The sequence below is a fragment of the Pimephales promelas genome, chromosome 8 (assembly GCF_988280905.1).
Source record: "Pimephales promelas chromosome 8, fPimPro1.hap1.1, whole genome shotgun sequence".
In the NCBI taxonomy this organism is placed as follows: domain Eukaryota; kingdom Metazoa; phylum Chordata; class Actinopteri; order Cypriniformes; family Leuciscidae; genus Pimephales; species Pimephales promelas.
In genome coordinates, this window is record NC_142776.1 from 7,597,697 (window position 1) to 7,615,037 (window position 17,341).

A 17,341-nucleotide genomic window follows, 5' to 3' on the forward strand; every position below is an offset into this window, starting at 1 on the left:
AATTCCGCTTAGCCTTTGTTATTGTAAGAGGTTAGCGACCCCTGGTGGCAAAACAATCTTGCATATTGTACCTTTAACTACTAGTAGTCCTATTTAGTTATACTAATGTCTAATTAAAATGTGTACAAATGGATAAAACTGATCAGAGGTCAGGTATACCCCATAGGCAATTATTCAATGGTTTGTCGATAGGGGGCGATCTTTCACAGAGATCCTCGTCCGCCAGTGGTGGACCACTGAAATTTCCTAAATGTTTAGAAACAGTTATGATGTAACAAAGCCTCGTTTATTGAAATCATGTGGCTTTGATACACGCTCCAAACTAATGATTTGAAACAAAAGATTCATAAAGGTTTCGAAGCTTCATGAAGCACCGTTTCGAAATCGCCTATCTCTATCCTTCTTAGCCTACCCTAGCCCAGAATTAATTGTGCACTGGTGACAACAAGAGTTTTTTTCAGAGAGATTGCTGGATTACATTTTTTATGTAAGTATTGGGTTTTATCTTAGTGAGTATCTAATGATACAAATACAAAAATTAAAGCAGTTTAAATTTTGACTTAAATCTTACGAAGATGTGATTTATATATTTTATACTCTTTATTATCTACAGAAATGGACCACAGTGAAAATATTTAGACAAGTTTTGTTTTCAAAAAAAACGTTTCTGCCGCACATCAACGGCAGCTGTCCATCCATCCCATTTAAAGGGACAGTTCACTTTGAAATTACTTTTTGATATGTTTTACCTTCCTCAAGGGCATCCAAGATGTTGGTGTCTTTGTTTCCGCAGTATTTTCAATTTTGATATTTTTCGGTCAAACCGTTGTTGTCTATCAGTCATATAATGCAAATTTAGGGGGTCCACCCCTCGGTTCACCTCAAAGAGCATGCACAGAGAAGTCCAAATTAAACATGATTGAATGACTCGTAAATGTAAGTACACATTGATGGCCTAAGACATGAAACGAGCGGTTTGTGTGAGGAAAACGAAACATATTTAGATATACAGGAAATCGCAATGGAAGACGATTTCGATACATCTAAATATGTTTAGTGAAAGGTAAAACTTCTGAAATCTCTGTGTAAACAATGAGTGACGTACACACGCAAGCGATCACTTCCGGCACATGCGCAGACCGAAGCGAACCGTGCCTTCAGTTCAGTTGGACATGGCTGTGGTTACACAACGTAAAAACTATATAAATACTGTTTGTTTTCTCACAAACCACTCATTTCGTGTCTTAGGCCATCAATGTGTACTTACATTTACGAGGCATTAAATCATGTTTAATTTTGACTTCTCTGAGCATGCTCTTTGAGGTGAACCCCATAGACCTCCATTATATGACTGACAGACAACAACGGTTTGACTGAAAAATATCAAAATTGAAAACACTGTGGAAACAAAGACGTCTACATCTTGGATGCCCTTGAGGCAGAGGTGGGGGACTCGAGTCACAATTTTCAGGACTTGTGACTTGCTTGATTAAAGTACAAAAATGACTTGACTTGACTTTGACTTGAGAACAAGTTACTTGAGACTTGACTTGAAGTGGAAGACTCGACAATGACTTGAACATATAATAAACAAACAGCAATACAGTTAATTAAAATATATATTATGACGTCAGCATCAATATATCGGCATCTGTGCCTTTACGCTGCTCAATTCAAACCGCGCCAAACGGAAGTTCCGGGAGTCTCACGCATATTGATAGCGTCTCCCTGATGCCCGCAAATGAGTTAAAATCTCCCGGAATCTAGAGCGAGATACTGCGCGTATAACATACATAGCGTGCGGCGTGTGCACGGCAGAGATATGGGAAGCCAAACAAACCAAAAGTGGGACGAGACAGCGGGGCTTTACAGAGCTCGTGCCGCGCAGACATGTCATCTGCACGGTTCAATGATCCGAGCCGCGCAGCCGATTCGTCAGCGCAGCGCGGACGTGTTTCCTAGCGACACTCAATAGTCAGCGCTGTACTGACCAATTTAAAGCAACGCAAACCATATGCTACATACTACATGCAAATAAATGTACAATAAAGAAACCCCTCCTTCCTTACAAAGAATTGTTCTCTACTGAAGTTTAGGAGTTAATTATGGAGAATTCCATAATTAAAACAATCATTTGTTAATATTTATGTAAATTTAATATATAATATACATAATATTATTTAATATGTAATATTTATTAAATATAAAATATGTTAATATAACATATTACCATTTTTATTTTATATTTATTTTAAACATATTTTAAATATGTTAATATAACATATATTAACATAAAATAACATTTATTTTATTTTCAGATATTAATGTAGCACAGATATGCATATGATTAATATAGCAAATGTAAGATACATAATATATGTATAAAAGTTCATCTTTTCTGTGCAAAAATAAATATGTATCGAAAAAATTTACCTCTATTTATTTTAGTAGTGTGACTTGACTTTACTTGAAACTTATCAGGACTTGACTTGACTTGCTTAGGGTGAACCCTTGACTTGACTTGACTTGCTTGATTTATCTGAACTGCGACTTGAGACTTGACTCAAGACTTGATGGTTAAGACTTGAGACTTGCTTGGACTTGACCATGTGTGACTTGTCCCCACCTCTGCCTTGAGGTAAGATACAACATATCAAACATTAATTTCAAAGTGAACTATCCCTTTAACAACACTCGGTGTGACCTTCGCGGCCTTGGAAGGCATGGCCTTTGAGACCTTTGAAGGATGCAGCCTCTGAAATGGGACACAGCTAATGACTGCTGAAATAATTATACAGCGAGGGAGCTTTCCTCTCTTTTCTCCGCTCATTCTATTTCCTGCTCTCTGAATATTACAAAACGGCCCTAGAGCTCATGATTAGACTGAACTTGGTGTAATATCTTGAGGCAAATACATTCTTTTGGCTTCTGGGTATTGCGGCTGTTATATTAGGGACACTGGTGCAGTGTGGAGATTATTAATGACGTACGTGTCTGTGTATGTGTGTGTGTGTGTGATGTATAATTTATCTTGTCGGAGTGCCGTATGTTTTATTACAGTGTGTATGTAATCTCTCTCTCTCTGTGTGTGTATGTAGTACATTTGACATAAGAGCACGATTGATCTTACATATGTATGCATGATGCATTAAGTTTGTGTGCATCTGGCATGTTTGTGTGTGTGTTTGTGATTAATTGCACTGGGACTTGTGTTTCTCTAGATGTGCGTGTTGAAGAATGGCCTTGTGGGAATGCAGATGATTCAGCGAAATCTCGAGACAGAGAAGGAGGAGACGATTCTGAAAGTGACATCACATTCGGTGAAATGGAGCAAAGACTGGATCTACTACAGGAACACCTGAACAGGTGAGAGAAAGAAATAGAGGTAAAGAAGGTCACATGAAAGAGTAAATTAAGAGAAAACGAGTTGAAACATCAACTTTAACATCCAGAACATTTTGTGCTATATATAGAATGGTGCCTACCACCATCTGCTGGTCACAGACGGTATTGCATGTCTGCGTCAATAAGTCTGTGTGTGTTTGTGTAGGCTGGAAGCACAGATGACTTCAGACATCCAGGCTATTTTACAGTTGCTCCAGAGGCAGAGCGCTCTGGGACCTCCAGCGTACAGCACTGTGGCCGTCAGCCCAGAGTACCACAAACCCGTGCAGCCTGTCACCGCCATGCAGACACAGGTAACACACAGGCTATATTCACAACGGAAAGCTATCGTGGATATATCACGTTATACACTCAGAGTACCCCAGCAACCAATAAGAACACCCTAGCAACTGCTTTGCAGCTACTGAAAACACACTTACAGCAAGGTGACCAGATTTCTAAAATAAAATCTGGGGACATTTCCTTACATGTCTTGATATACTATATTATAATTAAGAATTATGATGTTTGCAGGTCAAACTGACCCAAACTAGTTTTAACACAATTTACACTGTAAAAAAAGTGGAAGGAAGGTGTTTTCAGTGAATGCGCAAGACTTAACGGTTCTTTAGCCACAATATAGGTAAATATCTAGAAGAATAAGCAGTAGAGTCCAGTAAACGCTACAAACCAATGTGTTCAGAATTACAGTACATGAAAATAATTTGGTAAGAAATACCAGTTTGCAATATCAGGCAGCATAAGGAGATGTTTTGTACAGCTAAAAATAACCGGAAGCCAGACACATTCAATTTACAAATTACCGCATTTGCTCCTACGTGAAAAATAAGGTGGATATTACAACAAAACTATGACTTTACAAAATAGATAAATATAACAAAAATAAATGACAACATGTGATAAAAAAAAAATTGAATCGAAATATCGTTTACATTTTCTAATTGTAATTAACATTTTAATTTTGAAATATAAATATTTTATGTGTGTGCTTTTGGAGGCTACGTTGGCCAGGCTTTTTTTGCAGTGTATTTGTTCATTTCTGGTATTTGATTTCTGTTGTATTTGCAGTAGCATACTAGCATACTGCATTCGAACGGCAGCGTTTAATGTGTTTTCTTCTTTGTAGAGTCCTGATCTAGAGCACGCCTACAAAGACTCCACGCCTGCCGTTACCATGGAGATGACCTCTGATGTCAGCACAGTGACTACATTGGTGACAGACCCAGAGTGGGAGGCGGGCCTAGGACTGAAACCATTGGAAGATGAGCTCTCTGCATCACAGCAGCCAAGATCTTTCCAGATGTCAGCCAGACAAGCGTCTCTCCCAGATCCGGCACCCGGAGGCGGATTGACGCCGGGTCTCCACAGGCCCTCCTCCGATCCTGGGCTTCCAGGGCAGTAACATAAGGTCGAAGGTTTTGATGGTAATGAAGCAGAGTCCAATAACAACTAGGTTAAGTTCTAAAAAGCTGAATTTTGAATAAGAATGCCTTATAAAGGAATCTCACTCCTGTATGCTTTCATGTAACTATGCATAGAGAGAACAAACACTACAGTAAGCTCAGCCTCCTCCCTTCTACAGCTAGACTCGGGGTAGACAACACCAAACCGAAGAGTCGTATGCAAAGAACTTAAAACAACCTTCCATGTCCCTAGTAGTTAGTTACCTTAAAAATGCTGTAGCTGAAAACAAAAGCAGTTGAGAAGATGCATTAATGCAGAATGTATCTGTTGTTCATTTTGTAAATACATAAATAGAGCGCTGTTCGAGAAGTAACATACTGGACATGTTAATGAAAGGAAGATGCATGCTAGGGGATACAAATGCAGTGTTTATTTATTTTTTTTTTTGCATGTTTCTTAAAACACTTGCATTGTTAAATTGGTGACGTGAGCTCGTTTTTTTTTTGTTCTTACATTACCTATTTGAGATTTACATGTATTTAACTATGAATTTCCTGGTATTCAGGAAGAATCTTTACTTGAAATGAACTCTGCAAAGCAAAGCCTCATCATGAAAACTGTTGTCATCATCTCAAAATATCACATTATTCTACCCATATCAGATTTACATTTAACAACGACACACTGCCCCTTCAGAGCCAACTCAACATTTTAGCATTGTCAGTATTGCAAGATCATGTCTCAGTATTGAATTTGACATATCTTTTTTGGTCCAAGTGAGTGTGACCATTCTTTGGCCCTCATGGTGGGTAATTCAAACCACAGATGAGCGCTGTACATCGCCAGAAACTGAGGGGTCATTCTTGATTCTGGGTAAATCATATTTGCTATCAATTTTTACCCCATAAAAAGGCATTGACAAATGCAGCTCACAAGCCGTTTTAATAACTGCTTGTCCATCTGAGGAAATGTCGCCACATAGATCCGCTCTGGTTGTCCGCTGTTGCAGTTTGAGAAAAGCTTATGAATATTTAATAAGGTATGCACTGAGGCAGTTTATGATTAGCTAAATCTGTTTCTGAAAAATCTCGCACTCTTGAAGCAAGGTCAACACTAAATTTCCCATGGTTAAATGCAGTGCTAATACAATGGCTTAACCCAGGGTTAAATCTGGCCCTGTGGAAAGCCCTTTTGTGTTATACATGCTTTTTGTCCCTCATTTCTTTATGCAGTTTACGGATTCATTTTAGAAGGTTTTTACGTTCTAAAGCTGTAGCAGTGTCATTTTTATCTGTAGAAATATATCTGGAGAACGCGATCTGCAGGAGAAAACACTAGTTTTTGTAGCAGCAGTCATCCCTGGCCTTCCAGAAGATAGATCTACGTTAACAAAACCTATTAAACACACACTTTTAGTCTTGCAGTGTAACATGACAGTGAGTTCATGTGTAGGAGGACTGCATGTTTAACCAAAGTTAGTTAGTAGAAGTAATCACTTAATCCACATTTAATGAGATGCATTGAAGCACACCGTCTTCCTAGTGTCCGCTAAAACGAAAACAAAAAAGCAGAAAAATGTATGCATGTTTAGTAATTTGCTCATATGGCCACCAGATTTAGAGCTTCTGCATGAATTAATGAATCTGATTGGTTGGCTGAAATTTGGCGGCGGAGCATCATGACATATCAGTGTATGCGAAAGAGGCTCTAAATCCTCATCTTTCATCACACAGATATGTGGCTGGCCGTCATCATCACTGGCTCGTGTGACCGCTGTGATCACGGCATGCACTGACCTAACAGTTTCCTGTGACATGGTCCAAGTCATGTCTCGTGTTTTAGTAAGTTGGCCGGAGTGGGTTTGCCGTAGGGGTGTTTCTGAGACGAGGCCAGTGCGGGAAGAGAGCGAGAGAAGGATACGATATTATTGCGATCTTTTGCACAAACTCTTTAAACATCTTGTACAGTGTCACTTTTTAAAACTAGTGCTGTTCACAAAATAGTTTTTATGCATTTTTTGAAATGTTTGACACTGTATTTTATACAATGCAACACATAACTGCAGGTTAGAATGTTTTCTTCCTTGGGTATATTGGTATGTATTATATTTATGCTGTATATTGTGAATATTACAAGAGTTAACGCACAACTCTGTAAATTAATAAAGGACAGAATGCTTAATTTACAATGTCGCACAAGATTATTTATGGAAAAAGCATTTTATTGCTCTAAGAACCTGAGCAAAATCCTTTTGAAGCGAGTCTGTTCATGCTGTGGCCATCTTGGTAACTTTCCAGAGACGGTACACAGCTTCTAAATAATCTGCGGAAGAAAAGACTGCCAAATCTAAATGTTAATAACATACAGTACAGTGGTGTCCAAAAGTATGAGACCACTATTAAATTTCTCCTGTTTTGCATGATTCATTTACTGACAAAAATGGTTTAATATTTCATATACATTGTAACTTTAATTTACTTTTTTCAAAATACTAAAAAATTTCCAGGTACACACAGTGGGATAATGCAAACCTCCAAGACTTCCTGTATGTAAATCACCACTGAAATCACAACAATATAATATATTTGCTTTTATAGCTCAAATCAGGCTAAAAAACTATAGAAACTTGTTTCCGCCACTGAATAAAAAAATAAAATAAATAATTGTGACTTTTTTATCTCACAATTCTGACTTTTTTTTCACAATTGCGAGTTTTTATCATGCAATTCTGACTTTATAACACTCAATTCTGACTTTATAACTCGAAATTGCGACTTTTTATCATGCAATTCTGACTTTATCTCGCAATTCTGAGAAATAAAAAGTCAGAATTGCGAGATTAAAAAGTCAGAATTGCATGATAAAAAGTCGCAATTTTAAAGTTATAAAGTCAGAATTGCATGTTATAAAGTCAGAATTGCGTGATTTAAAGTGAGAATTGTGAGATATAAAGTCATAATTGCGAGATATAATCATAATTGCGTGATATAAAGTCAGAATTGCTTGATATAAAGTCGCAATTCTGAGAAAAAAGTGCCACTTTTTATCTTAAAATTGTCTCGCAATTCTGACTTTATATCACGCAATTCTGACTTTATATCACGCAATTCTGACTTTATATCATGCAATTCTGACTTTATATCACGCAATTCTGACTTTCCATCTCGCAATTCTGAGAAATAATGTTAGAATTGTGAGAAAAATAGTCAGAATTGTGAGATAAAAAGTCGCAATTACCTTTTATTTACCACATTTTTCATTCTATGGCGGAAACAAGCTTCCATAAAAAACAGTTTAAAGTTGGTGCACACTGTAGAGAAAGAAAGACCAGTTGACGTTTTTACCTACAAGAAGCTTTGCTTAAAATAAATGAATGTCCTTTCCTGTGTTTCTCAGCATCACACACTAAGCAGCAGAGCGACCCCTGCAAGAACCCATTTTGCTGGCCTCTCTCTGGTCTTAAGGCTGAAGGTCCAGATATACGTGTTAGCACGTAGTTTGGTTTTATAAACGGGGCATTCGTAGGTATTGCGCGTCTCCTGGCGGTCGTTCGGGATGGCTCGAACAGCTATAACAGGCATGCTGGGAGTCAGTTCCTTCAGGCGTGCTTCTGCGATTGTCCCACCCTGAATATCCCAGCGTGCACCTGCCGTCACAAACACGGACTTTAGAATCGAATGAGCATTTTCCATCAGTCAGTCAGAATCCTCAGTGATTGGCTAAAACTGTAGTATTTAGATGGACGATACAGACCCTCCATGTAAAGGCCATAGATGTAGGCTCCCTCTCTGGCCGGCTGGTTAAACTCCTCTTTGAACTTCTTGGTCACATCCACCGTCAAATTCATCTTGTCCAGCGGCCATTCGTTCTTGCGTGCCAAACTCTGCATCACAGCTTCAAAGACAAAGTGTGTGAGATGCAAATGAATGAATGGAAATAGGTCCTCTCAAGGAAATGTCTTGAAACTGTTCAAAAGTTTGGGGTGGGGTTGGAAGAAATGTCATTAAATTGATCTAAAGTGACAGGAAAGAAACAATGTTACACAATATTTGTATTTCATATAAATGCTGTTCTTTTTAAACTTTCTATAAATTAAAGAATCCCCCCCCCCCCCCAAAAAAAAAGTATCATGGTTTCCTCAAAAATATTAAGCAGCACTGTTTTTCTAACATTGACAATAATAAGAAATGATACTTGATCACCAAATCAGTATATTAGAATAATTTCTGAAGGATTATGTGACACTGTCATTATTGCTTCAAATTCAGCTTTAAAATAAATAAAAATAGAAAAAAAAATTGATCAAAAAAATAAAGCAAGAGAGAACTTTTTTTTAAATTACAAAAAAAAAATATAAAAATAATAATTCGCACAAACCCCACACTTTTGAACAATGTATATTTATAATTGTCCTAATACTTTATATATATATATATATATATATATATATATATATATATATATATATATATATATATATATATAAGCTTGTCTGTGTTTTACTGCACCTGTTAGAAACGACTGAGGGTTAAATAAACCAGAGATCCAGACCACACTAGGCAGAGAGAGATCATGAGTCCAACTATCTAACTCTCTACAGCGCAGTAACACGTCATTGTACCTGATTGGAAACACACACAGAGAGACATCAAATATACAGATTATAAAAGGCATGAGGCATCATAAAACAGTACAACGGTTAAATACTTCCAAAACATATAGTGAGTTGCCCATCTAAAATATAATATCTACATTATACCTAAAATACAACTCTCTCAATATCATAATAATATTTTATTTCAGCAAATTGCCAAGACAACATCTCTCATTTTGGGTCTCATTCATGAAACACGAGCAGAACGAATTTATGTGTAAATCGTGTGTAAAGTGGTTCTGGCGTAAATTTTCGTATTTTTCAAATGTTAGTTGCTACGAAAAAAATCTACACCTGCTCCCGGCCACGCGTAAATAGTGCGGTTAACATCCAAACGTTTTGCTCTTTTAATCGGGTACATATTTAGACAGCATTTTGTAAAAAATATTTTATATAGTAATTACATAAGGTTTTTCTTTTTACTTTTATTATGAGAGCCAGTAATAGGATCTGGTGATCAATGGCGGCCCTTCTCCAGTTTGAATACGATTTTTCCGAAGTGAACTGATTCATTTTTTGTTCTTTATGAGCAAATCACTCTCATATTTACTCGTAAATTCACAAATGTTTCATGAATGAGACCCTTTGTACTCAAGTTGAGGTACTAAAAAAAGTACAAAAGCACACAACAAATTTACTAAAACTTTAAAAAAAAATGCTAAAAATTAAAATATGAACATGAATTGCATGAATGATTCTGCTTACCACTGTCCGAGGCTGTATATAGAGGGGTAGGCCAGTCTGGTCCAGGTGTCAGGAACATTATCAAAAAACAAAGCGGTCTGTATCTGCTCCATCTCGGATGAAATTGCCAGCTCTCCCTGCCAGAGAAAATAAGGTTTACGCAAACAGCCAAAAAGTCCTAAACAAGAAGAGGCCGTGACCAATTAATCTGAGATCAATCGATACTTCCAACAACAGCACACCTTCAGCCCCAGGTCCAGCTCTTTGAGCGAGCGTCTGATTTCATTGAGGAGCATGTTCATGCGCTCACACTCCTGCAAACACACCAGAATGTAGGGCGAGCGCTCGGCTGTTTTGGACGTGATGTCAGACATGTTGTACTCTTCTGGTAGCTTCTCCAGGATGTCATCCAAGATCGTCTTCACCTGAAACGACAATGGCTTAAACCTTTGTAGGAAGCTATCCGTCACCACAACCAATGATCTTTCAAAAGCTCCGAACCAGACCTTCTCCTCGGTGGTCTGTGAGGCTCCTTCACCCATGTTGGAGTCTCTGTACTGCAGCTCCAGGAGAGTGTGGAAGAGGCTGTCTGACGTCACTGTAAGAAACTCAATCTCAGCGTTTGGATGAAGCCCATAATGCACTGGGCTTTCGTGGGGCAGCATCTCATCTATGTACGCATGATAGCCTTGGTAATCCAAGTTAGAAGGCACAACTAATCCTGGGGCCAGTGACAACTTCCTGTCGAACTGAAAGGACGATGAGTTAGTGTTTGCGAGATGAAATGTTTATAATTGGGATCAACCAATGTTGAGAATCAAATCATCCAATTCAGATAAACCAGATTATTATTTTCATGTTTTGGCCAATAAATGGAAGATAATACAATTCAATAGTAGTACTGTACTTTACAATAAGGTTCAGAAGTATTTTTCATAGTTCATTTTATTTACAAATACATTAGGAGAACAAAAAGTTGTATCTGTTAATATATTGTTTAATGGAACTGAGCTGACATGGACTAATAAATAAACAGATGCATTTTTATTAATAAATATTTATAAATAAAGTAATAAATTAGTTAATGCATTAATTAATTGGAGCTTATTGTAAAGTGTTACCAATTCATTACTATTTTGTTTACTATCACTATATTTATTTTATATAGTATGTGTATATATATATATATATCATTACTATTACTATATTTAAAATACAACACTAAAAATCTTTTAAATCTTGCTAAAGGTAATGTACAGTCTGAAAAATGTATATTATTTTACAGGTTTGCTAAAATTTACATTCACCTGTTATTAAATTAGTAGTGTTTTTAAAGATTCGTTTTAAATTACAATTGGACAACAGCTGAAGTAGCCTAAAATGTACAAATACGGCAAATGCATATGAACGTATATTTTTCAATTTTGAAAAATACAGACATTAATAAAAAATAATAATAATAATAATGGCCAATAACCAATTTGGTTTCAATATATAGTCCATCCCAATAAAAAAACAAGATCAATCATTTTAAATGCTAGAAGTGGATTGGAGCATCACAATAATGTGAAATATAAAAGAGAGATGAACAATCTTTTGTAAATGTATTCTTTGTAATAATATTTTTTTCTATTATCTAGCACTAATTTAATCAAAATCTTAAATTAAGTGTGGATCAAGTCCACAACTGAATATCCCACATCATCTGGACTGATCAATCAAATAAAATATTACTATTCTGACTTGTATTTTACAAAATACAAGTATGACTTGTATTTTACTTGTCTTGGTATAATTTGTTGAGTGTTTGTGCAGTCATTCAGTGTGTGTGTGTGTGTGTGTACACCTGATTAGGTTGCATGTATTCTTCCAGGTAAGTTCTGCACAGTCTCCTGTCCCAGTCATCAGTAATGTGACCTCCATACATGATCTCACCAAACAGGTAACGAAGGTCTTCCCATGGTACCTGTGCAACACAGGTTTGTTTACATGGCTTAGACTCAGTACTATACACACTCTCTCACCATATCAGTAGCTCTTCCCAGAGCCGGCCCGAGCCTTTTGGGGGCCCTAAGCAGAATTTGATTTGGGGGCCCCTCCCATGACGCGGAGTCACCTGTGTTTGACGATTATTGACACAAATGTCACGCAATAATGATACATTATAAATGAATACACTTAGGTTATGTATTAGGCTACAACAAAATTAATACTTAATAAAAAGAAAATAGATGCCTACTTAAATAAAAAAAAGTTTTAACAGTCTTAAAACTGTCTCAAAACATATAAAAGAAATTATTTGCTAAAATTATGACAAAACTGAGAAACATAACAAGCCTATTGTTGAAAACTAAAAATATTTGTCCTACTATTTCTCAACTGTCTCAATACAGTGTAACTGTCCTTAAAAGCTTTATTATTATTATTATCGTAAGAGACTTTGTTAGATATTACATGACATAATCCAACAAAGTCTGTTACTATAATACCGGTAATGATGTTCTGGCGCTCGTTGTATGTGTGTATGCAATGTGTTTTTCCCCTCGGGGCTTGCCGTAGATGGGTCGTGCGCAGGCTGCGCACTTGGTAGGCTCAGAGAATGTAGGCTACTGGAGTGTTGTATGGCAAGCCGTTTTAGCTTAAATTGTACTCAGCCTTAATCGTCATTATTGCATTTTTACCAGTAAGAATTCAATTAGAGAGCTTTACAATTTAATTCCTACTAGTAGCAATTACAATTATAGAGCTCTCTAATTAAATTCGTACTAATAACAATTACGATTAGAGAGCTCTTTAATTTGATTTTTACTAGTAAGAATATAATTGCAAAGCTCTTTAATTGAATTGCAGAGCTCTGCAATTGCATTACTAGTAAGAATTACATTAGAGAGCTCTCTAAATCAGTTTTTACTAGTAAGAATTACATTAAGAGAGCTCTTTAATGCAATTATTACTAGCTTTGATTTTTACTAAGATTTTTATTACTAGCTTATTACATTCAAGATGATTAAGTTACCGATGACACAATAAAGTCTCCATTTACAACCAGGTAACGTTAGCCTATAATACCGGTATTGTGTTTTATGGATACGAATACTGTATTTTTGCTACTTAAAAGTGATCTTAATGTCTTTTGAAAGTAAAAGTTAATAATATTTCAGTAATTCATATAGAGGTAACGTTAATGGAAGAATTGGAAGGAGCGTTTAGTCTAAAACTATTTTCTGTCATTTGTGTTTCTTGCAATGTTTGTGCTTGTAATATCGTTTTATGTTGACAGACCATGTTTTTACACCAAATATTTCAGGTAATTACTCTGGTGCTGATGCTCCGTGTAAAGGACACAATCTGGCAACTATTGAAGCAAACATAAACCTGCAGAGGTGAATGGACATGGGAGCTAAAGAGCCTTGTAAGTGGTTTTGTATATGTTGTAAATCTTCATAGAATTACCTTTACATGATAGTAGGCTACAGATTATAGTAATCTTGTTCAAATGTTAGGAAATAATTTTGTTGGTTTAAGAAAGCCAACATATTGTTAACCTATTTACACTATTATTATTATTATTATTATTATTATTATATCTGAGACATAAATGTTCAACTCTTAACTCCTAGAGCTTTAGTGCTAAAAGCACAGACCATAAAGGATCTCATCCAAAAGACCCATGATTTACACACCCGCCACATCCTAGGTGTATATGACATTCTTCTTACAGACGAATACAATCGGAGTTATATTTAAAAAAATGTCCTGGCTCTTCTGACTTTTAGAATGGCAGTGAATGGCAGTCAAGGCGCATCCATCCATGATAAAAGTAATCCACCACATGACTTATAAAGGCCTTTTGAAGCGAAGCATTTGTGTAAGAAAAATATCAATTTTTAAAACTTTATTGGATTAAGATATTGGATAGAGTTCTACATGTAATGTTGGGCATTTACTGTACGCAGAACTTCTAATATTTTATGTGGATGCCATTCATAAACCTGTTAGATTTTGATGTTTTAGTTTTGAGATTAATAAAAGTGTATGCTTTAACAATGTTATAGCTAAGCATTTTGGGGGGGGGGGGGGGGGGGGGGGGGTTTAAGAGAACATTTTGGGAACAAAAATAAACTTCTGCTAAAAACTTTATAAGAAAGTTAGGTGATAATGTTTTAAAAATGTTATGATTAAACCTTTATAGAAAGTCATCACAAAACATTTTCAGAGTGCTCTTAGAGAATGTTATGCCATCTTTTAAGAGAACATTCTGGGAACAAAAAGAAAACTACCCACTGAAAATGTTATAAGAACGTCAGGGAATAATGTTCTAACAGTGTTAGCATTAAACATATTTAGAATGTTTTTAGAGAATGTTATTAGAACTTTTAAGAGAACATTCTGGGAACAAAGAAAACTACCCGCTGAAAATGTTATAAGAACGTCAGGGAATAAAGTTCTAACAATGTTAGCACTAAACATATTTAAAATGTTTTTAGAGAATGTTATTAGAACTTTTAAGAGAACATTCTGGGAACAAAAAGAAAACTACTCGCTGAAAATGTTGTAAGAACGTCAGGGAATAATGTTCTAACAATGTTAGCACTAAAACTATTTAGAATGTTTTTAGAGAATGTTATTAGAACTTTTAAGAGAACATTTTAGGAACAAAAAGAAAACTACCCGCTGAAAACATTATTAGAACACTGCATGGTAATGTTCTCAGAACATTTTTAGAACAAAAAAAAATTCTAGCTGGGATAGTCCACTTTGGAAAATGTGTAGATGTCACGGTTTAACCCCCTCAAACGTGAAACTTACACGTTTGCGTTAACACGCCATTGGAGAGATATCCGGATGTTTATTCGCCTCTGCCATAACGACTCATTGGTGTAAAATTTTGTTTTATTTACGATCACTGGGAAATGTTCTATTATTTAAAATGCAAAAAAAAAAAAAAAAAAAAACATGTATTATTTTCAAGGTGAAAATGATTCATTTGCACGGATCCACGCCGAAGAAAACGTCTAAATGTCACGCAGCTTCAATGTTAATGAAGCAGCCTACTGAGTAAAATGTCTATTTTTTCGGCGTCCCCCCAGCTCCTCGTTTAAGCAAAAGGTACGCTAAAAACAACGTATTACATCGACGTTAAACCACGTTAACCGTGTTAACCATAACCTTTTAAATACTCGACCTAGTTCCATTGCTTAGCAACGGGAAGAAACTCCTGTAACTTCAGTGCCCAACCCGTATCACGACAAGACGTGAAATAATCAGGTTGGTCCAATTTGGAAAACGTGTAGATGTCACGGTTTAGTTTAAACTCAAAACCATAAATAGGGCTATTGTGTCAAATTATATTTCTATATTTGTTTTTCCAACAAATAAAGCCAAACCTGCAATAAAACCCCGTCAAATATACACTTAAACTTAATAGATGCAGTGGCTCAGTTGATAAAAGCGTTGGGCTGTAATCAAGAAGACCTGAGTTCGATTCTCATACTTGCGTTAATTTGTTGTGATTATATCAAACAAAGTGGCCTAAACAATATTTCTTCAACCCGGTTTCGTGACAAGACGTGAAAAAATCACGTTGGTCCACTTTTGAAAACGTGTAGATGTCACGGTTTAAACCCCCTCAAACGTGAAACTTACACTTAAAACTTACCATCACGACCTATTGGTTTTCATTAAACCGAGAAAAATGGAATTTTCTTTTATTGACGATCACTGAGAAATGGTCTATTATTTAAAATGCAAAATGCCAAAAAAAAAAAAAAATTTATTATTTTCAAGGTGAAAATTTCATTTGCCTGGATCCACGCCGAAGAAAACGCCTAAATGTCACATTTTTAATGAAGCAGCCTAAATAGTCCACTTTGGAAAATGTGTAGATGTCAGGTTTTTATTAAACCGAGAAAAATGGAATTTTGTTTTATTTACGATCACTGAGAAATGTTCTATTATTTTAAATGCTATATATATATAGGGCCTATATATATTATTTTCAAGGTGAAAATGATTCATTTGCCTGGATCCACCCCAAAGAAAACGTCTAAATGTCACGTTTTTAATGAAGCAGCCTAATGAGTAAAATGTCAATTTTTCCGGCGTCCCCCCAGCTCCTCGTTTAAGCAAAAGGTACGCTAAAACAACTTATTACATCGACGTTAAACCACGTTAACCGTGTTAACCATAACCTTTTAAATACTCGACCTAGTTCCATTGCTTAGCAACGGGAAGAAACTCCTGTAACTTCAGTGCCCAACCCGTGTCACGACAAGATGTGAAATAATCACGTTGGTCCAATTTGGAAAACGTGTAGATGTCACGGTTTAGTTTAAACTCAGAACCATAAATAGGGCTATACTGCCCTCTTGTGTCAAATTATATTTCTATATTTATTTTTCCAACAAATAAAGCCAAACCTGCAATAAAATCCCGTCCAATACACTCTTGATCTCAACAGATGCAGTGGCTCAGTTGATAAAGCGTTGGGCTTTAAACAAGAAGACCTGAGTTCGATTCCCATACTTGCGTTAAATTGTTGTGATTATATCAAACAAAGTGGCCTAAACAATATTTCTTCAACCCGGTATCGTGACAAGACGTGAAATAATCACGTTGGTCCACTTTTGAAAACGTGTAGATGTCACGGTTTAAACCCCCTCAAACGTGAAACTTACACTTAAAACTTACCATCACGACCTACTGGTTTTCATTAAACCGAGAAAAATGGAATTTTCTTTTATTGACGATCACTGAGAAATGGTCTATTATTTAAAATGCAAAAAACAAACAAACAAACAAAAAAAAACATTTATTATTTTCAAGGTGAAAAGGATTCATTTGCCTGGATCCACGCCGAAGAAAACGTCTAAATGTCACATTTTTAATGAAGCAGCCTAGTCCACTTTGGAAAATGTTTAGATGTCAGGTTTTCATTAAACCGAGAAAAATGGAATTTTGTAATAGAAATGTTCTATTATTTAAAATGCAATATATATATATATATATATATATATATATATATATATATATATATATATATTATTTTCAAGGTGAAAAGGATTAATTTGCCTGGATCCACCCCGAAGAAAACGTCTAAATGTCACGTTTTTAATGAAGCAGCCTAATGAGTAAAATGTCTATTTTTCCGGCGTCCCCCAGCTCCTCGTTTAAGCAAAAGGTACGCTAAAACAA

The 17,341-nt window shown here is 36.0% G+C and overlaps 2 protein-coding genes across 7 annotated transcripts in view; one reads left to right on the plus strand and one right to left on the minus strand.

The window, feature by feature from the left end:
• Nucleotides 1–5,678, plus strand: part of kcnh7a (potassium channel, voltage gated eag related subfamily H, member 7a) — a 60,383-nt gene extending 54,705 nt beyond the window's left edge. For all 6 annotated transcript variants that reach the window (XM_039689462.2, XM_039689457.2, XM_039689458.2 and 3 more), the window contains 3 exons: nt 3,222–3,366; nt 3,551–3,698; nt 4,532–5,678. In XM_039689462.2, the coding sequence (XP_039545396.2) occupies nt 3,222–3,366; nt 3,551–3,698; nt 4,532–4,807 (569 nt within the window). In that variant the 3' untranslated portion in view covers nt 4,808–5,678. The remainder of the gene's footprint in view (nt 1–3,221; nt 3,367–3,550; nt 3,699–4,531) is intronic.
• Nucleotides 5,679–6,162: 484 nt separating this feature from the next.
• dnah9l (dynein, axonemal, heavy polypeptide 9 like) overlaps nt 6,163–17,341 on the minus strand; it is a 116,081-nt gene continuing 104,902 nt past the window's right edge. The window contains exons 79-85 of the mRNA XM_089133831.1: nt 11,994–12,113; nt 10,654–10,896; nt 10,390–10,572; nt 10,169–10,284; nt 9,318–9,430; nt 8,563–8,703; nt 6,163–8,455 (exon numbers count right to left, since the gene is read on the minus strand). Coding sequence (XP_088989957.1) covers nt 8,208–8,455; nt 8,563–8,703; nt 9,318–9,430; nt 10,169–10,284; nt 10,390–10,572; nt 10,654–10,896; nt 11,994–12,113 — 1,164 coding nt within the window. The 3' untranslated portion in view covers nt 6,163–8,207. The remainder of the gene's footprint in view (nt 8,456–8,562; nt 8,704–9,317; nt 9,431–10,168; nt 10,285–10,389; nt 10,573–10,653; nt 10,897–11,993; nt 12,114–17,341) is intronic.